We start from the raw sequence: 24,814 nt of genomic DNA on the forward strand, positions 1-24,814 counted from the left end.
CCTGTCACCCGGGCGGCCGCCCCTGTCACGCGGTCCCGTGCCGGTCGCCTCGCTCGGCGGAGGCGGCACATAAGCCCCGGCGGGGCCCGCTCGCTGCAGCTCCAGCGCCGGGTTCTGCTTCGCCGCGGCCTCGGCTCCTTCCCGCAGGGCCAGCATGCGGGGCCTGGTGGTCGCCGCTTTCCTGCTGCAGAGCATCGCCGGTTCAGGCGCTCTCGCCACCGGCGGGAGAAATGTGGACCCCGAAACGAACATGAACATCGTGAGTGCAGGCGGGGCGCGTCGGTGAGGGACAAGCGCCCGGGGCTGTCACCGGCTGTGGCCGCGGGGCTGTCACGGACCGAGGAGCGGAGCGGAGCGGGGTCTGGCCGGCGGGCGGCCCCGTTACGGCTCCACGGGCTCAAACCGGCGCTCCGGCCTCCGCAGATGCGGTGGGAGCGCGGAGGCTTCGGGCAGCGCTCAGCGCTCAGCCTGCGGCGGCTGCTCGCACCCTCTGCTCGCACGTCGCCTTTCTCTCCTCCTCCTCCTGCCAGGTCCTTCTCGGTCCCATGTAACCTGTGGCTGATCTTTCTCTCACACATTTCCTGAAACAGATCTGTGGTTTTTGCTAGAATGAGGACATTTTCATAACAGCTGTAGGAGTGCGTGTTTATGCAGCATACCTGTCCTGCTGGCACGATGCCCGTGTCCTGACCCGTAGCTGCTTTTCTTCCTGTGTGGCATTTACTCTCTTAACTTTATTCTGCTGCTGCTGCAATGACCAACCCCAGAAAAGATTGTTGTTAATAACCAGTATTAGCAACCATAGTATTTTAAAGCTGCTGTGTTTGTGGGTCATTTCAGCACATTGCCTAGTCGTGATTGTGCCCTCTGTATAACATTAACCATAAAGTCCAGCTATAAATCTGAAATGTTTTTTATAGAAGCCTTTCACTTCAGGAGACATTAGCTCTTCCCTGCCTCTCGTATTCACCATTGTGGTGCCAGTGGCTTTTTGCTGTCCTCACCTGTGTGTTACTGGAACATACTGCTTTCCTTGGGAACAGACAGTTTCAATTTTTGTCTGCTAAATCCATGTCTTGGTCATTTCCCTGTTATCATAATCTCCTTTGCAACACTTCAGTCTTCTTTCTCACTGAAAGCAGCATGTGAATTACTAATATGACAGTGAATGCAGACAGGTGAGACAGTCCTCTGAAATTTGGGGATAAGGTTTGTGCTCTGGCAAGTTCCTGACTCCATACTGGGCTAAGTCTTATAAGAAAACCTGTCTGCATTGAGTAGGTGGCTGGTCTGACACATTCCTAGCACATCTTTAATTTCACATCACAGTCTTTGGAAGGAACCCAGAGAACTTTTCACACGCTAATGAACTGAGGAGGCTGGCAGTTGGACTCCAAGGCAGTTTCTTTTCCTTCTTCAGAGCCAAATTATTACCTTCCGGGGATACCCTAGTGAAGAGTACGAAGTGACAACAGAAGATGGTTATATCCTTTCCATTAACAGAATTCCTTATGGAAGAAAAGGCCGTGAGAGCAGCAAAGGTAAGATTTATGTCTGCTTGGAAAAACAGGAAGTCATGAAAAAGCTCTGTCTGATTTCTAAAACTTTTGCTTCTCTAGGAATCCAGAAAAAAAGATTAAAGACTGTATGACTTATGCTATTAGAATGTTTTATTGGTGAATACTATGGGCAAAACAGATTAGGCACATATGTAGAGTGACTTGAGTAAAGGAAGGGAAAGGGAGTTAGAAAGCTGTATTTTCCTGGCATTGCCTTTTTGTGACATTAGTACAAGCCTTTCATTGTTCTTTGACTTTTCTGAGGGACTGAGGGACCTGGATTTTGTAGGCAGTGGAGAATAAGGGTTGAGATTTGTTGAGGTTTTTTAGGTAATGAAGTCTCTTTAGAAGAGACTGATTGTAATATCGTGGGGTTATTTCAAACCCCATTTGTTAAAAATGCCTGAGCTTTTTCAGAATTAGGTACAGTTCACATACCTCTTTTGGTGAAATAGAACTGAAGCACAAGAGTTCCCACTCACATGTTCACAAAAGAATTACTGCCTGATTTTTGCATAAAATGATAATTTGTTTCTAAATTTTAACCTCCCTGAAGCTTCTTTGCAGTGAGGTACAAGTCAGATCAATACAGCACATTATTGGGGTGTCATGTTTTTCACATTTGCTTAAATAGGTAAAATGATGTAATAACATAAAATCCCTTCAGAATGAGTATAATACATTTAAAATATGTTGCAAATTAAGATATGTAGCAAGTAGTTGACAACAGTCAGCCCAGACTAAGTGGTTTCATCAATGTGATTTGATGGGGGACTGTTAAAGGCTGTAAGAATTACTGTGAAAGCTGGTATAAAAGCATGGATGAGATGCAGGGAGTGTACAGGCAAGAATGATAGGGGGAATGTAAGCTGAAACTTAACAGAGTGATATGGGCAGAGGTTTTGACAAAGACTGAATGATAGAATGCTTATAAAATGAGTCAAATGTGTGTAGAAGAGGACACGTAGCCTTTGACTTGATGTGCTCATACACTGCATATGGAAGTAACAGTGTATTTGTACAGCAATGGCTGAGTTTGGTCTCAGTCTTGTTGCCACCCTGTATCAAAGATCCTACAATCTCTTGCATACAACAGCTGCCTGTTTGCATAGAAAATGCACATCTTTTAGAAGTGCATTTAGATGTGCATTTAGAAGTCCTTAGGGACTGCCTCAGAACCCTTTGGACTGGAAAAAACTGGGATGAGAGGTAAAAGCATGGAGTTTGCAAAAGAAATTGATGGTTATTCTATAGCGCTGAGAGTGAACAAGACCTGTGGAAAAACCATCTCCTCTGTCAAAGACCAAGCAACAGTCTTCCTGACCTTCCTTGTAGGTTTGGTATGAGTTAGGATGGTTGTGCCATCCACTGTCTCTCACTCGGTGTGTGTGTAAAGGTCAGTTCATGGAGGAGGCCAGTCCAACCTGGCAGGTGTCTTTGAACTTTGGAATTTCAGAGAAGTCCACAGCAAAAAGACAGGCTGCCTTCATTGATGCAGAATCCTTCATCGATGACATAGGCAAACAGAAGTTTCCTGATCTGTGGGAATTCTCCACATTCCCCTTCCCACACCCTCGAAGTGTGGTCTTCTAGAAGAAGATTTCAAAGTTCATGTTGATCTTAAGTTTTTATAGACTTGGTATCTTTTCTGAGAAAGATTAATGTGTTTCTGCTGACTTAGCAGATATATACCATGATTCTTCTTTTGCAATACCTACATAATGTGAATGGGATCCCTTGGAATTATGTATCATACAATGTTTTGGAACAAAACTACAATTTGTTCAGCTAAAAAAAAAGGGGGAAAGGAAAGGAAAATGTCCAGAGAACCTAAAAGCAAACGTTTTTTTTTAATTTTAGTGTTATCTAAAAACCTAAACCAACTGCATAGCATGGGTAATAAGGGCATGGAAATTAATTTGTCTTCAGTTCCTGGGGGTGCAGTGAAGAGAACAAAATGTTCTATAGCAGAAAGGATGGTTTAAGGACCTACCGTTCCTGTTCCCCATCTGGAGTTTTTAGGATCAGAGGTGATACAAAGTTATTGTGGTCCAAGTCAGTTTGTCATATGATTGTGCATTTCATGTGCAGATCTGGTGACTGCTTTGTAAAGTGCAAAAGGAACTGTCAGCAATTGGAGGCTAGTAGGAGAACAGAATGAAAGCATTAAAGCAGTTCAACAGTTTTCCCCTTCCTATGTTATGAAACATGCAAGTAGCAGTTTGACAAGAGCCTGTTCTTCAAAAACGTCAGAAGTTGGCGGATCTGAATTTAGTAAAGGGCAAGAAGGTATCAAAGTGAACATTACTGAAAACAAATTTGATATTAGGCTTGAAAATCCTTCACAGTGTTCATAAGACAATGCGGTATTACTGCAGCAGAGTTAACAGTTGTGTTGAGCTGCCCTGTCTCCAGTGCCAGTTCGGCACTGCTGGAGATTTGCTCTGGTTGCAGGGACAGTGCGCCACAGAATGGGAAAAGCAGGCACTGAAAAGCTTCCTCATCACAGCAATGCCAGGAGGGAGGAATATTGGTAATTTGGATTGTGGAACTCACAGCAAACGTTTATGGACATGACCTGGAACAGAGGGTGTAGGTGACTGGAACAGTTGTGATATGACTGTTCTGCTGAAAGATCCAAGTTTACATTATTAATGGAGGAAGTACTGCATGAATTAGTATTGCAGTAGAATGATGTGTCAGCTCTGGCATTGAGGCTAAAGTTACCATGTTATCAGATTTCAGGTATTAAAGCAGAAAAAAAATCAAGAAACCAAAACACTTGTGCTACTGTGAGATCCAGAGATGGGTCTCTGGCTTTACTAAACCTCCTATAGGATTATATGTTAATTTATTTTCTTTGTGTGGAAGCAGGAATCTTCCATTTTTTTAATCTGTATTCCACATAAAGGTGTCATTTCCCTTTTCAGGACAGAGAAGTCAGGAGAGGGGCTTCTTAAATTCCACCTGGATTTTGACTGTTGTTCTTTTAACTACTGGAGTATTCTTAGGCATTCAATTCCAGATGAACCGGAAGCTGTGATAAATACTCTGTTTTTCAGGTCCAAGGCCTGCTGTGTTTCTACAGCATGGTTTGCTTGCAGATGCCAGCAATTGGATTGCAAACTTTGAATACAACAGCCTTGGCTTTATGCTGGCAGATGCTGGCTATGATGGGCAACAGCAGAGGGAACACTTGGTCCAGGAAACATACACACTTCTCAGTGAAGCAAGAAGAATTCTGGGTTTTCAGGTATCCTTGACTTGCTAGAGGAGCTATACGTGCTGTTTGTGAGCAGACTCATTGTCCTCTCTTTGCCCATCATGTCAGTTCAATCACATTGTGAATGCACAAGATATTTCTTTCTGTCTGCATGTGCTGTCATGTATGTAGGGGCAAAGAAGGAGAGCTTTGTGGTCCCTATTGAGTCCTGAGACAGCCTCCATATGTGATCAGTAGAACAGTAGTTGCTTTCACTGGTGCTTGCTGGGAAGACTCCATGAGCAGAGAGTTCTGCTTCATCCAAAGGAAGCTTTCCTTTATATCCAGAAAACTGATCTGCAGTGCAGTAAAGCTCTGTGCAGCTGTTCCATGCTGCTGTTCCACTTCCCTTACAGAACTGGCTTTTTATCTTTGCTTTGTAGCTTTGATGAAATGGCTAAGTATGACATTCCAGCCTCCGTGGACTTTATTTTGAAGAAGACGGGTCAGCAACAAGTATTTTACGTTGGCCATTCACAGGGCACCACAATGGGTATGTGAACAGGTGTATTTGTTAGAATATGTTGTGTTTGAAGTTATATTCGGTTCCACATGCATGATTTAATGAGGAAATATTTTTGAAATCTACTGCTTCTGGTTTTTAGCTGCTTCCTGAAATATTCATCAACATTAAAAAGGAAAGGCATCTCTTTTCTGTGTTTACTGTGAATGGGAAGCAGTTGAAATGACAAATTGAAGTCACAGGTAGCCACCAGTAGAGCTTCTGTTAAAACAAAAGGATGAACTATGCTATAGTTGATAAAGATTCCCACTTCCCAAATATTTTATTGTATGTAAGGCCTGGCTCAGATGCTTTAAAGCTGCAGTTAGAAAGAGCTGGAGGAGTGTTGGGTTACTTAGCACAAACTTGTTTTTCAGAAGAAAACAAATCCTTCTGATTTGCCTCATATGACTTCTATAGAAATTAGATTGATCTAAAATATGTAAACGGATCAAAAATACAGCAATCAATCTATTAATGTAAAATTACTTGTGTATTCTCAACATCTTAGATTTTATAGAATCACTGCCGGGTAACCCTCTCATCTAACTTGTGTCACTGAGGTTTGTTAATTATTCTCATCTTATTTACAGCTTTCATTGCTTTTTCAACTTTGCCACAGCTGGCTAAGAAAATCAAAATGTTCTTTGTCTTGGCACCAGTAGCTACAGTCAAGTTTGCCACTAGCCCTTTGGCAAAATTGAGAGTGTTTCCAGACCTGTTACTCAAGGTTTGTATTTCACTGTAGGTGTTTTAAGCCAGATGAGATGTCCCCATGTTTCTAGCGGAAAACAGCATAGCAAGGAATGTTAAGAGCTGTGGTGAGATTAACATGTTTGAGAAGAGGACAGCCAGATTTTCCATGATAATGCTATGGAAGTAAGCAGTGGCTTCTCTGGCTATGCTGTTGTCTAAAGAGACAGTTTTCCAGGCATCAGTTTAAACTAATATTTTGTAATTACAACTTAATGGGTGGAATAATATTATGTTTTCCATGTGCATGTTTCTAGAATTTATGCTACAAAATCACATGATCAATTAAATAGTTCTGTTTTAGAAGAATTTGAACTGTCATGAACATTAACACATTTGTTTCACCATTAACCATTTAGTATTAGAAGAGGATCCTTCAGAGGGTCATTAAGAGCAGCGGCTTTATTTGGATGCCGTGAATCATCCTCTGGAGGAGTTTACCTTTCCCCCTTAACATTGAAGGGAATGTATGCAGACTGGCAGCCTGCACAAAGTGCCTGATGTCAGATGCTGTGAACCATCTTTAACCACTTTAATCAGTTTTTAACCATTCTTTCCATCATGCAGAGCACTGTCCTCTGTGAGGTAAAATCTTCTCTAATGTACCTTGTGTAAATTTAATGTGTGTCCATACGTTATTAATTATTTGCTCCAGAGGCAGGTATATTAAAGTGATACAAACAGATATGATCTCCTGTTCCTTCTGTAATAAACTTTGTTTAAAGAGGACATCATCTTTAAGATGGTCGCAATTCCCACGTACTTTTCTGGGGGTAATGAACTGCATCATTTGTAGCAGAAGCACAAACCATGACCTTCCCATTGAACTGGAAACAAAGTTCAGAAGGAGATAAGTTGTTTTCATATGACACAGCTACTGCCAGTGCAAATTGAAATAATGCTGCAGTATAGAAAATAAACTCAGGTCATTAGATGCAATCACGTTTGTTCTGTGTGTTTCTTATTTTGTAGAAAATATTTGGAAATAAACAATTCCTCCCTCAGAATTTTGTGCTCAACTGGCTTGCTACCCATGTTTGCACCCACAGAATACTTGATGATCTTTGCGGCAACTTATTCTTTCTTCTGTGTGGTTTTAATGAGAGAAACTTGAATATGGTATGGTTTGCTAACTTTTAATAGCTGAGTTATTGTGAATTCTAACACAGTATTGGCTGTGTATCCCTGTACTGACTGTCCTTCACATGTAATTAGAAAAAAACTAATGCCTTCTTCATCATGCTGAGTTTGAATAAATGTCTTTTGTTGGTATAGATGTAGTTGCCCATCTTAGATGGACAGAATTAACCTGTTAAACTGTTACTGGAAAGCTAAAATACATTGTTGTGGATATGTTGGGGAAATGGGTGAGAGAAGTGAATTAATATGATGGTGTGGTGAAGTGAGGAACAACGATACAGTTTTCAGGCTTTTTCAAGAGGACTGCTGAAGCCTTGTGTCCTCTTGGTGGATGTGTGCAACCGTTTTCTGTGGGACCAGTTTCTAACCCTGCTGATGACTTTATCTGTGGTTCTGGTTGCAAAGGACTTGTTGTTAGGACTTGTTTTGTTATCTAAAAGCTAGTTAACAGCAACTGGCATGACACTGCCTTTTTGCATCTTTAAGATGCATAATGCATCTTAAAGTGTTTCTAACTCCCTGAAACCAGTAGAAGCTGGTATCAGTTTACCCACAGCTGGATGAAGGCTGAGGATATTTAGATGGGAGTGAGATAGAATTAGCATGATTTTATTTCACCATTCTGCATGCAAAAATGTACATTTTCTTGTGTTTTATATCAAGGTGAAAGTGCGGGGTTTTGTATGTTTTCTTGTCTAGCACATACAAATATCATGTGTTTGATGTTGGTCTTTGGTTGGTTGGTTTTTGTTTGTTTTGTTTGGTTTGGTTTTTGTTCATTTTGTTTGGTTTGGTTTTTGTTTGTTTTATTTGGTTTGGTTTTGTTTTCTGCCAGGATTTAAGATTCACTGGCTATCTTGTACTTCTGGATTCAGTGTGTGAAGTTCTGAATCACCTGGACTGACAGCTGCTAGTTTAGATGTAGAGTAATGTAAGGTTTCTCTGGAGGTCCATCAGAATTTAGATTGTTAACGTGCTCACAATTCTTACAATACTAGCACTTATTAAAAGATACTCTGAATATATATATGCTTATATATATCATTATCGGGTTTAAAGTTCAGCTTTAAAGTTCTGCAGTTAATTGTAGGTAATCCCCCAAACATTTGAACCTCTTACTTCCTCTGTATATATGGCTCCAGTTAACTTTTCTTTATGGCAGTTTTAAAAAGAATGGAAAATTTTCTGTTAATTGTTCAAGAAGCAATAATGATTGCACTGTTGCACTGTGAGGAGTACAACATATGAATTATCTTGTTGCAGAGCCGAGTGGATGTATATTCAACACACTGCCCTGCGGGGACGTCTGTGCAAAACATGATCCACTGGAGCCAGGTAGAGTTTCCAGAATCTAAAATGTCCATTGTCTCTAGTTTGTTTGTAGAATAATGATGTGCCTGATATTTAAATGGAATAAAATGCCCAAATATATACAGCATAGCCCAAGTGAAATTCCTGAATTGTGAAAAGCAGTGGGCTTTCTGTTCTGTTATATTCTGTATGGCTTCATTTTCTATTAGTGTATTTCAGATTCAACTCAGTGCACAATTTCACGCTTGTGATGCTTGTCCCTGAAGCTTGTCCCTGAAGCTTGCTTAGCAGGCTGATAAATACGAGAAGACATTTGCCATGGAAGCAGTGGTCAGTGCTACTTGTGAACTTGTAACTGGACTTGGTCACCCACTCAGCAGCAATGTGTTGTGCTGTACAGAGCTGCTCATGTGTTGGCTCACAAAGAAAATTGTGATTTTTTTTTTTTTTTCCAGATGGCTATTATATAGACTTTTGTTTCTGAAAAATATTAGATGGTAAATCATATAGAGTGGACTTTCTAAGAAAGCTCCCTGATGTGTTCATATACATTTAGAGAGCAGGGTAGATATTTCAGAAGTAAGCACGGAGCTTCCACATCCTGGCTTTGGGTACACTAATCTGTTTTTCTTAATCTTTCCTACCGTTGCTATGAAAGAGTGTGAAATCCGTTTCTTCTGTCAGTTGCCTTTTTAAGTTCTCCAGATGAACTCTACTTTTTTATTCCAGCATTAGAAGGGTTGCAGTTCTTCTTTGTATGTGTGAATATTCATTTCTAGGCTTTGAAGACTGGAGAATTCCAAGCTTATGACTGGGGAAGCAAGGCTGCAAATATGGCTCACTACAACCAGGTAGACATCTTTTATAGATGTGTTACAATTCTTAAGTGTCAGAAAAAAAGTCCTTGGGCACTCCTCTGGATGCTTTGACCAAACCAACCAACCAAACAAGAAGAAAACAAAAAAACCCAAACTAGACAAACAATACCAGAAAACCCCAAACAGGACTACACTGCCCTGAGTTTGTCCTAAGTTGGTATGTAGCCCCCACTTTGATATGAAGTTGTGCTGGCACAACATTTCTTGAGGGTGATCCTGCCTGCTTGGGTCATGAGATCCCACTGCACTTCTCACTGTAAGGCATAGACTGTCAATTCTTGTGTATTGCTTACTTCAGCCTGTTTAATCTCAACACAAGTTTGTTTCCAAATTGCTGCATGTGATACTAAAAAATATTTTGCCCCTTGTCACTTTAGTGACTGAGACAGATTGCAGCATCATACTTCCAGAGTAGCAATCACTGTTAGCATTCGGGTTAGAAACAACTGAAATGGGATGCATTCTCTGAGACTTCTGCTGTGCTGATGTCTTGTAAACTCCTCAAGCCACATCTTTACTGCTAGGTATGCTGTAATATCGCAGACTCTTGGAGTTACAGTTTCTGTTGAGTCAGGACTCCATGTCTAGCTGCTCAAGAGAGGAAGAAAAAAATGTGAAACTGACACATTCTTCTTGCATTTGGCCGTATGTTCCATTGTGGTGCGGTATCACAATGAAGACTTGTTCTTTCTAATGCCTTTGTTTTCCCTTTCCCTCTCCTCAGTCTACTCCCCCTCTCTACAAAATAAAGGAGATGACTGTGCCGACCGCGGTGTGGACTGGTGGACACGACTGGCTGGCAGACACAAAGGACGCTGCGATGCTGCTCACTCAGATCACAGACTTGGTTTACCACAAAAACATTCCAGAATGGGAACATTTGGATTTCATCTACGGCATTGATGCACCTTACCGCTTGTATAATGAAATAATTAACATGATGGGGAAGTATCTCTGAACCAGCATGGTATTTCACAGTATTAATTCACCTGGAAATCATATGCTTTTCTGGCAATAATGCTACACTGCTTATTTATGAAGCATTTTGAAAATGCCATCAATGACTACTGAATTGGATTAATATGTGGTTAGGGTTTTTTCAGTATTATTTCTCTCTCCCGCAGAAATCCTCATTGTATCTCGCTGATTTTGCACACAGCGGCATGGTACTCGAAAAACAGCAGTGTGACTTTGTGCAAAAGGAGTATATCACGTGCATATAAATTTAGTGAAGTGTCTGAAAGACACATCAGTCCACTGAGCACCTGAGGTGCTTGATGATTAAAACCATAAGTATTTCACTGTGGATACAACTGTGCCATTTCTCAGTACGTTGCCATTTCTGAGTACCTTTCAGAAGTACTCCCTGTACTGCAGTGACCCATTGGGTGCTGGTACCTTAAAAAGCCCTTGGTGACTTTTTCTGCGTCATTAATTTAGCCATCGCACACAAACTAGCTACATCGGGTGACTTACTTTCTCAATATTGCCCAGAAGAACCGCCATGAGCCAGAGAAGATCACCACTGTCATCTGAAGTCTCCTGTTTTGAGACTGATGCATTGCTGCATTTTTCTTGATTTAATGGTGTTCCTGAAGCCTTTCATGTTTCACTTACCAGCTATGGATAAGGATCATTATTTGTCCTTGCAGATTCCTGGAAGTAGAGAAATGGTTAAAAGAAATACCAATAGGTAATGGTTTTCAAGCAGAATGATGTAACATACTTGTGTTTTGTTCTTCTTGCACTGACCACTAGAAAACAAGCTCCACCAATGTACTACTGGTGAGGGAAGAACCAAAGCATTAATTCTATAGCTTGAGTGACTTAATTAATGTGGATTTTTCCCCTTAATCACCACTTCAGAAGAGCAAGAAGCTTGGTGTAATAAGAATGAGCAGTGATGCATGATCTGTTTTTCAAAGCAGATCTGAATTAGTGCCTGTTCTACAGACTTCATTTTGTTATGGGTGTTTATATATGATGTTGAAGGGTGGTTGAATATCAGCTTGGATAATACACAAGTGTCTTAGTGTAACAGAGTGCATCAGACACCTTCTGCTTAGTCTCAGCCTTTAGTAATGTGATCAAACTGTGCTGGAAAGCCAGGAGAAAGTAGTCATACTCTGCTCAATGCAGAGCATTTTTTCACTGTTTAGTGATTCTGTAACTAGTGATAACACTGACAAAAATTTACACATCAATTCAACCAACATACAAGTGCCTCAGCACAGGAAGTGGTGGTAAAACAGAGCTCCTACTCCCTTGGACCCTGTAAAAGAAACAGTTTTGTCAGATCGGTAGCAAAATAAACCAGTTTTCTGTACATTACTCTTTATGGTGAATGTGCTGTGCAAATTAAAAAAAAAAAAAGGAAACACGGTACTTTAATATCAAGAACAGTTATAAATGGTTTTAGTCTGTAAGATATATGAGAGAGACCTTGGAGGTTGAATAGGTTTCCTGTTCTATAATAAAATATGGTTCTTGGAAGATTTTCCTACAATTGTAGAATTTATAATGTCTTTTCCATTTCTTTGATGTCTTATAAAACACAGATTCCTGCTGTAGCATTGCCCATCATGAGAATGCTAACAATGGCCTCTTCAGTAGCTTGCTTTCAAATAACTATAGGAACAAAATCACTGAAATCATCAATGAAGTAAAAAATCATGAATGTTGGATGGACAGTAGCCACACCTGTAATTGTCTAAGTCTTATTTTCTGAGGATACTGAGCTGAAAAGTGTCTGTATTGCATTCTGACTCCTCCAGAAATGATGTGTGTAGTTGTAGAAGATGCAAATAAATTTCTCACTACTGAATTGCAATTTCTGAACGAAAGAATTTTAGGGTCTTTTCCTGATGGTTATTGTCTTGAATACTGATCCTTATACAGTGAAGCTTGACAATTAAAAATTTAATTTGCTGTCGGCTTTCCATCTGCAGCCATTGTTATGAATTCTTTAAAAAGACCTTTGATTAAGTGTGGGTTTTTTTTTCTTTCTGTGCTGGCTAGAGAGGTTTTCAGTGCAGCTTGGCTGGGGAGGTGGGGTGATGGTATGAAAACATTTTGATTAAGAAAATATATTAGTTCTGTTAAGAGAAGTTTTTTGTGTTCAGGCTAAAGTTTTTCATGAAAACTGAAGAGGAATGCATGTTCTTCATCCTCAGGTACTAAGCAAACCGTGGGCTCAGGGCTGAAGCCGCTTACCTGGGATGTGGGTGTTGCATTAAGATAATTAATTTAGCAGAAATTAAGCCCCGTGCAAGGTGGCTAGGTCAAATAACCTAAAGTCAGCACTGTAAGTCTAATTGTGCTCAATGGCCAGTCTGACACACAGATACATGAATAGTATAATATACACTATATGTCAGGGCACATTAACATTATTTCATGCAGTTAATTTCATGAATAGTGCAGGCCAGTCGTGATCATTGAATCTTCGTGCTGCATAGATTCATGAATAGTATAATATATGTGCTGCACAGATACACAAATAGCATACTATATACTATTGGTCTGGGCACATTATACTATAGTTCTGGGTGCATTCAATGAGAAATTCTCACTACTAGATCCACAAATAATGAGGTTTATTAAAGCAACAGGTGCAAGTTCTTTTAGATGCCATTGATAAATACACTGTCTGCAAAAACGCACTTTAGTTGCAAAAGTGCACTTCATTTGAAACAAGATGTTAGTTGCAAGAAATAAGCATTGGTACCATATATATAAAAATTCTGAGATGACTATGTAGTGCTATTAATGTGACTACGAAACACAAGCTTGAAGTCTAAGTGTTACGGGGAAAATCTGGTATAACTAAGTGCACAAATCTTAAGCAAGAGCGTCCTCCTGAGGGCAGGGAAGATGGGCTCAGCCCGTCGACTGGTCCCAAAAGTCCCAAGATGTTCTTCTGTCTACTTCTCAGTGATGATGGCTCCCACCCACCCTTCCTCTATTGTTAGGGAATTTTATACTATTTTCTACGTTTAGGTGGAGCTTGAGTGACTCTAGCCATGCATGACTTTGTTATGCACTCGTTTAGAAATCCTCACTTTGATTTTTAAGGTAAAAACTTCACTATATGTGCTTATAGGTAGGCTGGAGGCAGGTATCCTTTGAGATGGAGGTGTGTTTTAGTATTAAAATGAGATTATAATGAGCAAAGTTAATCCATCAGACAAATTTGTGTCTCAGTAACTAGCATTTTGGATGGAAATGACCATTTATCCTTTTTAATTGTCAGCACTTTATTTTTGAAACTGGCAGCAGCTGTACAAGCTGGTTATTGTACCTGCACCTTGTTTGTCTTGTTGTAACAGGGCCTGGCCATGACACCTTCCTATCTATCTGCCCCCCATATCTTTACATTTATACTACACTGAGCTTCCTCAGGCACTACCAATTAAGAATGCAGGCCAGGTGTGTGGGGTGAAATCATACAGAGCAGATTTCCTCCTCTCTGCACAGCTGCCTTATAAGCTGAAGAGGGGGTATAGCTTAATTCTCAATAAGTGTGTTCTTGATAATCAGTTTCAATAATTTGCCCTCTCAGTAATTATTCCACAGCAGGGAATAAAGTCTCATGTCCTTTCTTTGAATTCAGATCCTGAGTTTCAACCTCAGTACACCTAAACACAAGGTTACACCTGCAATGCCTGTGGCAGATCAGTGTCTACCAAGTCTTTGTCCCGCTGCAAAACGGCGTGTGTTTTGTTACCCCTGAAAACTCTAACAAAGCCTAGGAGATGCTCCCGGTAGCTGTGGCGCTGACAGGGAGCCGGCGCTGGCTCCGAACGCCGTTCTTGCAGCGGAGGCCGAGGCGGCAGCAGCAGCTGGCCGGGTCTCTCCGGCGGGGGGCGCTGTTGCCCGCGGAGAGGCCGCTGGCGCCGGCGCGGGGGGAGCGCTGCTCGGCGGGACCCGCACCCCACGGAGCGGCCGCCGGCACCGGGAACGGCCGGGACAGGTGAGTGGGGGTGAGGACCTCGGGTCCACGGCGGTTTTTCCAGCATGGTAACAATTTATCTTAAAGTGAGAGGAGGGACTGGCTCTGCCTGCCTTTGCTCTGGTCACTATGATGCTTCCCTGCTACTGTCCTGAACTGGTGACCAGCCCTCTTCCCCAGCACCCTTTTTCCGGCAGAAGGCTCAGCACATACTGGGATGTTGCCCTATCGCTGGTACAACAGTAATCCTACCGTAGAGAGGGGGAGAAGAGGAGGAGGGAATAAGAAATTTTGCCTCTGCTGCTGTGACATTAGTTTCAGTATGTTGATCCTGGTTTTCCCTCCAGCTAAACTTTTCCTCATTTTCCTACCCCCTCGGTGTTTTGCTATTTACCTTATAGCTTGTACCTAACAGCGCAGCCTCTGGTAGGTGCTTGCATTTTGTGCTCATGTGGAATCTATTTAAGACCCTTTGCAGGGCCTCATTCCAAACTATGTGCCCTTCAACCTGAACTCTGTAGCGGGAGTCTCGATTTTTTGAGAGACCCGTTTAGAGTCTTGTAACACATGGGAAAGTTTGGCAGCAATGTAAGCTGAGCAAAAAAGCTGAGGTTGTATTACTGAATTAAGCACAGAAAGGATTTGCATGTACTTTGTCTTTTCTTCACATTGTACCTTGAGCTGGCAAAGAAACCTAAGTTAGCGGAGTGGAAATATGTGATAAGTGCTTTTTGGTGGCTAAGCCAAACAGCTGGAACTCAGTGTCTGGAGATTAAGGGTTTGCCCTCTCTGATGCATGAGGATTCCTTTTTCTGAGCATACCCTCTTGCTGAGCGGGGTGTAGTGCCCAGCTGGGGTGAGCCTTGCTGGCAGAGCCCACCCTCCAGAGCCCCAGCAGATGGGCTGTGCTGGTGACCTGGGCAGCACCCGGCTCTGAGGTAAGTTCTGCTTGCCTTGCACCTTACTTGGGCTTTATGTTGCAGGATATACTAGTAACAGGACTGCAGAATTCTGCTATTTATACTTAAGGGAGTTAAGAATATTTTTCAGTGACCTAATCTGCAGGCAAAATGCCTATTCTTTAAATTTTAGCTTATAGGCAGCAGTGGTTCTAAAACTTCTAGAGACTTCATATGGCTAGTACGGATTAGTCAGAGGAGTGTCCTTAGGGCAGCTAAGGAATTTCTGTCAATCTTCCTTTAGGCAGATTTGGAATACATTATAGAATAAATTCAGTCACTGCAAACAAAATAGAGAATCACATATCACCTCTGGGAGGTAACTACATAATTCAACAGAAATAATCTCTCACAAGAATACTTTCAGACTCAAATGGTGATTGAGTTACAAATGCATTTTTCATGTCCTTATTGTGAAATGGAGGTCAGGATAAAATACAATCTGAAGACTGAAATGAAGCTCTTGCATATAGATGCTCATCCATTAAATTAGTGTATCTCACTGGCTTTTAGTTTCACTACATTCGACAGTCTTAATTAATTGAGTTAAACAGAACAGTCTCACAGATGCAGAAAATATCAATCTATTTCTAAAATTGTTATGTAACAGGTAGAGTCTTTGAAGGCCATCCCATACTTGTCTCTAACAAATAACTTCTGATTGCCTGAGTAGTAGCACAGATAATGTTACTGTTTCAGTAAACTCCTTGAAGTCTGAGAAGAGAGCAAAATTTGTACTTCCTTAAGACCAGAATCTCTTGAAGAGAAAATAGTTGAGATTGAAAGCAAGCCTAGCTATTAGGAGAAGTCCATGTGTAGTTCAGAAAAGGTCACTGCTAATTAATAATTCTTAAATATTGAGAAGCAAGGGAAATTCTGTCTCCCATTTACCCCCATCAGATTTCTTTTCTGAATAGCAAAGAACTAAAATCGTCTGAACAGGCTAATAAAGTCATTCAGGAAGTTGAGCTCATTTCCAATATTAGAATAAATGCTGTACCTACAAAAGAGGTGAGTTCATAGGAAGTTGATGGCAAGCTCTGTTTTCCCTAAATGTTCAAAGCTTTGTCTTTTTCTAAAAGCACAAAGAAGTGGTGTCTTAGTGGTTAAATCAAAACTTCCATCATTTACCCCTAAAATACTCTTATCAAATTAGAAATGTTAGGACTCCAGCCTACTAGCTTCTGTCTGCTCTGCACTTGCCTGTCGTCAAAGGAAGATCTTGTAGAGGACATAGGTCTAACCAGTGGATTTTAACTACATAAATTAGTTCAATACCTGGGTAAAGGATTATTTCCACATCATATTGCTCAAAGAACTGTTGAGATGTGTAGTGAATATTGCAATAATGCAACAACATTTGTCACTATTTATCTGCCTGGAAGCATAAGAAGATTTTACTTTGTATTCTTCCCAGCAGCCAGGGGATATTTTATCCCTCAAAAGTTGTTGGCTCAGTTTTGTATCTAGTCAAGTCCAGTGGATTTTGCCATGTCAAGTAGATACAGGAGCATTAAGAAGAACATGACCTCAAAAGTAGGCAGAGATAAGTCACAGCCACCACATTCAGACTGGAAGCATAAGGTTTTGACTTAGCCTGTTGTATACTGAAGCTATAATTAAGAAAATGTGTGTTTGCACACATCCACTACCCACCAAATATCCACAGGTGAGACCTAGGGTTTAGGTACACATACATCTTTGGTAGCAGTCGCATTAAAAAATCAATGGTAGGTTGTATTTCCTTATTTGTAAAGGCGAAAGGATAACAAAGGACAGCACAGTTTAAAATTAGTAAGAGACAGCAGTTTTTCCAGTGTGTGCACAAAGTAGAGTGGAAAACGTTCCTACTTTCTTTTTTTTTTTTTTTTTTTTTTCTGAATTCCAGTGGTAGATTTCTGCATTTCTGCTCATTTTTCCTATTTTGCAAGTCTCTTGTAGAGCTCCAGTGATTGCCCTGGCCAGCTATCCTGTTCTGAGATTGTAATGCATTACACCACTTCTGTATAACAGGACAGGGAACTTCCTCTTTAAAGCCACATATGACTCAGCAAGGAAGATTTCTGATGGGCGGAGTTTTCCCTTGAGCAAGATAAAGGCTTGCGGGATTTACAGACCTCTCAGACTGCCATCAGCATGAACTGCAGCTTGCCAGACAGAGTGCTGCTCAGCCGCGCGATGGATGGACAGCGGGACAGGTTGTTCCTGCAGCCTCTATGGGACTTTGTCACAGCAAAGGAGCCATTGATCAGGTCACCGTTTTTTCCAGTGCTGTTTTCTTTTACAGCGTACATGGCTTTCTGTCTTCCATATATTGCGCTGGACTTTTTAAGCACTAGACTACCAAACTTGAGCAAATACAAAATCCAGCCGCAGAACTATCCAACTCTTGGAATGATGGTACCTTGCATTATTCAAAGTGCATATCACCATGTTGTTTTGATCTTCCCAGTGACATTTCTCCACTGGTACTGGAGACCAATGAATCTACCAGTGATAGCTCCAGAGCTGCCTGAGGTCCTGCTGGAAGTAGGTGTTTGCCTGTTTCTGTTTGATTTTGAGTACTTCCTGTGGCATTTGCTTCATCACAAGGTGCCTTGGCTCTACAAGACCTTCCACAAGGTGCATCACAAGCATGTGTCAACATTTGCTCTTACTACACAGTATTCCAGTGTATGGGAATTGCTCTCACTGGGTTTTTTTGCTGCTATCAACCCAGTGCTCCTCGGATGCCATCCTTTGACAGAAATGATTTTCTTCCTTGTAAACATTTGGTTGTCAGTGGAGGACCATTCAGGATACGACCTTCCGTGGTCAACTCACCGACTTGTGCCTTTTGGTTTGTATGGAGGAGCACCACATCATGATCTCCATCATCTGAAATTCAAATCGAACTATGCTCCTTACTTCACCCACTGGGACAAAGTTTTTGGGACATTCACAGAGACACATTATAATTAGAGATATTTACCTGTGGATAAACTCTTATTTTTTTATAGACTAAACTGGGACATTAATTTTGCAAAGACATGGTGAAGATTGTATATTTGAAGCTGCCTATAGAAGCAATAGCTATTTATAAAAAATCCGCTTAATATATGTGTATTTTTATGTATACTTGGAACTGCCTTTGTTAAATGACTGCAAATGGGAGGGTAAATATCTGTTGCTTAAATTTGTTTGAGTCAAAGGTGTAAGGGAAGCATTAAGAGACATCCTCTCTTCTTTCCTTCTTTCCAGCTTTTATAAAGCATGTATTGTATTACTGTATGATGTTTTATACATACACCAGAACAATTATCTTACTGTTGTAGGATGATTTATGATGTAAACAGAAAAGATACACACCATGGGTTTTGTGGAGTTTAATCTGCCAGAGCATATTATTGCTCAGTGGTGTTGTAAAATGTTGCTGCCAAACAAAGCTAGTTGGCTAACTGTGCAATAATAATTCTGATATTTATATTTTAAACCTTGATGTACTGTCTGCTTTTAATAGAAAATAAACATGGCCATTCTTTTAAAATGATATTGTTTAATTTTATTCATTCTTCTGTTTATATTAGGAACAGGTGTGATTCCTTTTGCATCAGTGCAGTTTGAGTTTCAGACTTTTCTTATTAAAATATTGTTATGTTATTTCAGAAGTGAACCATTTACTTTTTCTCCAGAATCGTGTTATTTTTAAATAGTTTTGCATTTTGTAGAAACAGAATATTGAAGAATGCAATTTAAAGAGCCACAATGAAATGTTATTATTACATTTGTGAGAAGCTTGAATAATTTTCACTGAATTTATGGTGTGAGAGCAGAACATTAAGCAGCCCCATAATAAAAGGGAGTGTTGGTACTTCACAACCATATCAATTAGTTATTACTTGCATGCAAAGACCTGGCAAGGAATATTTCAAGCAGATTTCAGAGGAACAGAATGAAAGCTTTCAGGACCCTAAACCATAGAACAAAATGCCTACATGTTGCTAGAAGAACAGTTACATATAAAACATTGCCTTGTAGTCTCATAGAAGTCACACTGAAAAAAAAAAAAAGCATAAAGACACAAGCAAGCCTTCCATGTCTCATTCAGCAGAGATCCATATGGACTTCTGATGTCCACTATGTAACATTTTAATGCTTATAATCTTCTATCCAGTATTACTAATAAAATTCTCAGGATAGTGATGTGAACAGAGAAAGTGCAAATAATGTAGAGAGTGTGTAATGAACACTTATGAATCATCATCGAAATATGTCTGTCATTATGTTATGGGTTGCAGGACCTTACAGAGGCTGTTTGTCCGAGAGAAGAGAGAACCCTTCATATTTCCAACAGTGTGAACTTATAAAGGGAACAGCACTTTTGGACAGTGCAACTTTTTGATAACAGGAAATGATTTTCATAAACATCTTCATAAACAGTATGAAACGCTGCAATCTTAATGCTGAACTACTCCCTCTGCTCTCTGGATATCACAACAGAGCAACCCTTCTTTTCAGTGGCAAGAATATGACACATCCTGAGGGTAAACACTGAGGCTTAAAAGAATACAAAACTATAATTTTTGTCTTGCATCTATTCAGCTGAAAGAAAGAATTCCCAATTTTTCTGATTATTGTAATCTTCAGTATTTTGGGGTGTGCTACAAAGAGAAGGAAGTTTGGTTTTGTGTGGGTTTTTTTTGTTTGTTTGTTTGTTGTTTTTTTTTTTTTTTTTCCTGCCAAATGCAGGAAGCAAAATACAGGCTCTGATTTCTTTGAGCTGTTTAGTCATTTTGAGGTATCCCAAAGTTACCCTCTCAGTTCTAGAAATCCCACTTAATTCAGCTTGGCAAATACTGAGCATCTGACAGGGGTGACCTCTTGTTTCAATGAGTTATACCTTATATTATAACTACATATTGTAACTTTAAGAGACTTTAACAGTCTGTTTCAGGTACCATTGGCTCTCTAAGTAAGCAAAGTTAAGGCTAACTGGTACTTGAATATATTGCTATAGGAAGCTTATGAACAAATCCCACAATAAAGGTTGTAGCTGAACCCCTGGGGATTATTCTGCTTTTTTTGTGTGAAGCTTAAGTGTTGATACAACAAATACTTTACTACTGGAGAAAGAGTCCTAGTCACATGCAGGCAAAACTATGCTTGCTCTTGGCAAGTGAGACAGTCTCATTTGGTATTGAACGTGCAGTGTAACAGCAGTGAGGATGATCAAAGTGACACCGGAAGGAGGCAATGTACTCCATGATGATCCTGCCTACTCTTCTCTCCCTCACATCCCTCACAAGTTTGTACGACTTTAGACACACACCAAGAATCCATTTCCTCAGATATGGAATTTCCTCCAGGTTGTATCTGTACTGGATCTCTTGCCAATCAGACTTGGATTCCCAGTTTAAAGGTTCATTATTGCATGAACTTGGAATACCAAAAAAACTCCAAACAAACAAAAGTTGTGAAATGAAAATTCAACTAGTACAAGTCTGGAGTGGCTTATTTGAATTCCATACTAGAAGTATCTGTACTTCATTGTCATGACACAATCCTAGCATACCTTGTCGCTGTTTGTCCAGTGCTTTGAAGGTAACTTGGGCTCTAAACCATGAGGGATTGAAACCATTTGCATATTGTGTGTACTTGGAAGCTCTTTCCATAATAGCGTGCTATAATATAACTTTAGATGTATGAATGAGAAAAACTCATCAGCAGAAGCCCAGACAAACATGTAACTTCAGGCCTTTGCAATTCAATGAAAAGCAAAACATAGACAAAAACACATACTGAAGATAAAGCAAATAAAAGTTGTTGGGTTTTTTTTCCTGTTTTCATTGAAAGTTCAGCATATACTGTACCACTGAGCGTGAGAGCACAGCAAGTTCTGTGTATTGATGGTGCTGAGATTTTAAAACAGGATTTTACAGATGTCACTTCCTATATTTGCATTTCCCCATGGTCTTTACCACAAGTCTTTACCAGACAAATGAAACGGCATGACACTCTATTGTAGGGGTTTATGTCAGAAAATCAAAACCAACTTTCTTTCTTCTGTTCCAAAATTCTCCTGGCTTCCTTCCTCATCATAATGTGACGTGGTATACCACACAGACTTCCTATTTAATCTACCAAAAGCTGATCTGTTGTAATTTGTGAGTAAAGAGAGGATGTTTGCAGAGATCCTTGAAGCTATAAAATGAGATTTTTTTATGCTGTTATTGTCCACTTTATATGTCTAAAAATCCTGATTTAATAAAGGTCAAAGAAATAAGATTTGATGCATGTTTCTTTGTAACTGCATCTTAGTTCTTAGAAACATGGTTAAATATTGAACTCTTTGTTTAATCTTAAAAATTGCAGGAGTTCCTGACTTCTCACTGGCAATTTAATACTGTGCCTCTCTTGAAACTTAGGGTGAGTCTTTTGAATAATAGTTGGTTTGGTAGTTTTGAGGTAACAGTATACAATATGGCAAAGGGACAGGTTTTTGCCTAGTGAGTGCATTATCAGTGCTGCTGGAAATAGTGCTTGCTCCTCAGGTGCTTTCAAGAGAGCCTATGAAGTTTAGAGCCATGATAAGTCACTATTCATTTCTGGAAAAGATTTTCTCCTTATTCATGTTGATCAAATGCAAATACTTTAACGGGGAAGCACAAGACAGTCTACAGTCTACAGCTATGATTTTGTATTATTTGAAAAAATAATATATGTCATTAATGGATTTAGTGACTCAGTATAGTGTATTATCAGGATTAAATGAAAAACTAGCATCTCTTTGGGCTATCAGACTGTGCTATCTCTAAACGAGATTTGAAGCAATTTGTAATGACAGCATTTAATTGTCATCCCTTGCCCCTCAATGTTATTGGAAGAACTGAATAACTTTAATTTGGCTTTATTTTAGTGGTCTCAGCAGTCACTTCAGCAGTTTTACTTATTCTTGCTTTCATGCACAAGTAGGAAGCTTTCACTATTAACTGCCTACATCCATGCAACTGTTTTGGAACCAGTTACAGTTCTGTATCTGGAAAAATCAGTCATCTTGGACTCTCTCAAAATAAAAAAAACCACAACACCTGGATTCCTTCCCAGATGACCTTTGTTGAGACACTAATTAGTACAAGCCTACTACCACATTTACATGTAAACTGCATCTAAGACCCATATTTTTGTGCTGGGCTTGGCTGATGTGCCAGTTTGCTTGAATATTTAGGCTGGTCCTGCACTGCTCAGTTCAATCCAACCTGAAAGGTCTTTATAGCACAGTCTGGAGTGGTGTTTGCAGTATGTTTTGCTCATAAAAACAACTGCCAAACAACTGTTTTCCAAAACTTAAATGTGTTTCTAATTTATGGAAATCTGAAGTTGCTTAGGACACAGAAAAAAATCCTTACCCCCCCCCCCCCAAACCAACCAACACAAGCATTCCAGGCTTTAAAGGGATCAGAATTAATGCAGAGGAGCCTTTAGCTGTAGAAAACGATGATGAACTTTTTTAATACTTTTCAGACTTTCTTCTTTTTAAAAATAAGCTTTGTAAAGCTTACTAACCACCTTGTCCCCAAATTGCAATGATTGCCATGATTAAGGCTGTAGATATGGACAGGGGGAGGAGAAAGGGAAACTGATGTGTCTGCAAGTATGCTCAGTTTTGAGACAACAGGTTTTACATGTAGAAAACAAAAAAATGAACATACCAAGCTGGATGTAGGCCAGACAGGCAGAAACATGACTACTCTGGTTTTAGTTTGTTGAGAGAAATTTCAATACTACAGACACGTGATTTGGAGGGATATGGATAAGATATGGAAAGATGTGTTGCCTATACTTCCAGGGAGAATTTAGATGGCAGATACTTTTACTTGTCCTCAGAACTAAGCAGCAAACAATTCAGGTGATTAAGTAGCCCAAAGTCTAGGATAAGCTATAAAAAATCTGTTTTAAAGGTGAGCAAGATGTACCCTCTTTATCAAAATTATATGAAGAAGCACTGCTAGAAACTATATTGATGTAAGGCTGTTTACACACCTCTTCAGGTGCTAAGAGCAGCTGTGGAGGAGCTTTGAAGCACCCCTAAGAAACAACACTTTTGCATAATTACAAAGCCCCTTTAAGAGATTTATTTACAAAACTTCTGGAACTAGTCTAAATAGCTGACACAATGAAATTTATCAGGCTAACCAGAAAAATTAACATGGGAAATACATGGGTGCTAAGGGCTGGAATGTAAGCTGTGTAAGCATGGTCCTCTGATGCTTGCAGCTTACAAAACCTGAAAGCTCAGAGGTGGCCTAATCAGCTGAGCAAATAAATGCCTACCAGCTGTCTTCCTTTTTTTTTTTTTTTTAATCCTATCTATGTTCTCCACTGATATTCTGTTTTCCTGGTAACTCCAAAATACTTTCCTTGAACAGCTGCTGACAGCTTACCCTTCTCCCTTAAGAAAATTGGCTGAGTACTGCCAGCTGCTTTGCCAGGTTTGCAGTGTTTTTTCACTTAGGCAGTCAAATGATCATTCCCTTGTTCCTGCATCAGCTGAGAACCTGGAATACATTGCATGCACATGTCCTCCTGCAAACAGAGGTTCATTCTTCACAACCTTCTAAACCTGAGGAGGTAAGCACTTGCCTCTACCCCTTTTTCTCTCCTTCTCAGCTCTGGTGGGTCCATGCTGTTGGGTCAGCAGGACCATGCTGATGCAGAGCTGCAGGGTGCAGTGTTTGAGGCCATTGAAGTTTCTCACCAGCAACAATTCTAGCATGACCAGGCCCAACCCAAAGCTGGAGCCTTGAGCGAGTAACGGCTTGGTAGCTCTGCTACTAATGTGGTAAGGAAAGCAAAAGAATATTTAATTACTTCTTCTGTGGGGTTGATTGTTTCCAGCTAGTATTTTTCCTCTGTTCCCACAGCCACAGTTCATCCTGGATTCAGCCGTGTCTGATGTTTCTTGCGACTCGCCTGTGGGGAATTGCTTTTCTAGTTTATGACATCTCTGTTTTGTATTACATAGCATGCGTGTTTCCTAAGCCAGAAAGCTGAAGCAAAATAACTAGCTTGCAACTGGCTGGCAGACAATTAGTTTATGTAGCAACCCTCTTTTACAAGTACCATGACTGATAGTTTACTGTAATATTCTATCTGCTTTCTAGCAAATCCCAACGCTGTGTTTATAACCAAAACCGCCCTCCCATGACTGTTCAACCTAGGTCCAAACTCCATGGCTCCATGGCTCTGTGTCCTTTTCTTTCTGGAAATTAATTGCATAGTTGAGCCCATGTGCTATATGCATTTTTTTTTTCCTCTCCTTTTGTGACTCAGATTTGTATCTGTTTAGTTGAACTGTTTTTTAGAAGAAGGAATTTAACTTCCCTCCACACTTGGCATAGCTAGCAGAAGAGCACTGTTTTTCTCTGAAAGCTATGGACAGGTAACAAAAGAGTATGTAATATGTGGAAAGGCACATGCCCTCAGTCCCATCAGCATAACAAGTTGATTCTCTGTTTTATTT

General features: G+C 40.3%; 2 protein-coding genes across 2 annotated transcripts; both read left to right on the plus strand.

Moving 5' to 3' along the window:
• Positions 1-12,344, plus strand: LOC309439554 (putative lysosomal acid lipase/cholesteryl ester hydrolase). The gene is given in 10 exon segments (XM_082052264.1): positions 1-259; positions 1,421-1,541; positions 4,622-4,733; positions 4,735-4,812; positions 5,205-5,314; positions 5,917-6,053; positions 7,049-7,195; positions 8,480-8,551; positions 9,307-9,378; positions 10,130-12,344. Coding segments are annotated over 10 exon segments (1,188 nt in total). The 5' UTR covers positions 1-154; the 3' UTR covers positions 10,364-12,344.
• A 1,975-nt stretch (positions 12,345-14,319) lies between these two features.
• CH25H (cholesterol 25-hydroxylase) lies at positions 14,320-18,831 on the plus strand. Its single transcript, XM_082053028.1, has 2 exons — positions 14,320-14,377; positions 17,329-18,831. The coding sequence occupies exon 2, from the start codon at positions 17,452-17,454 to the stop codon at positions 18,274-18,276; it is 825 nt and encodes a 274-aa protein (XP_081909154.1). The 5' UTR covers positions 14,320-14,377; positions 17,329-17,451; the 3' UTR covers positions 18,277-18,831.
• Positions 18,832-24,814: the final 5,983 nt, after the last annotated feature.

This window comes from Streptopelia decaocto (genome assembly GCF_964273445.1).
Source record: "Streptopelia decaocto genome assembly, chromosome: 5".
NCBI classification, from domain to species: domain Eukaryota; kingdom Metazoa; phylum Chordata; class Aves; order Columbiformes; family Columbidae; genus Streptopelia; species Streptopelia decaocto.

Coding starts and splice junctions, on each gene's coding strand:
- CH25H (XM_082053028.1), top strand. CDS start 17,452: ATGAACTGCAGCTTGCCAGACAGAGTGCTGCTCAGCCGCGCGATGGAT.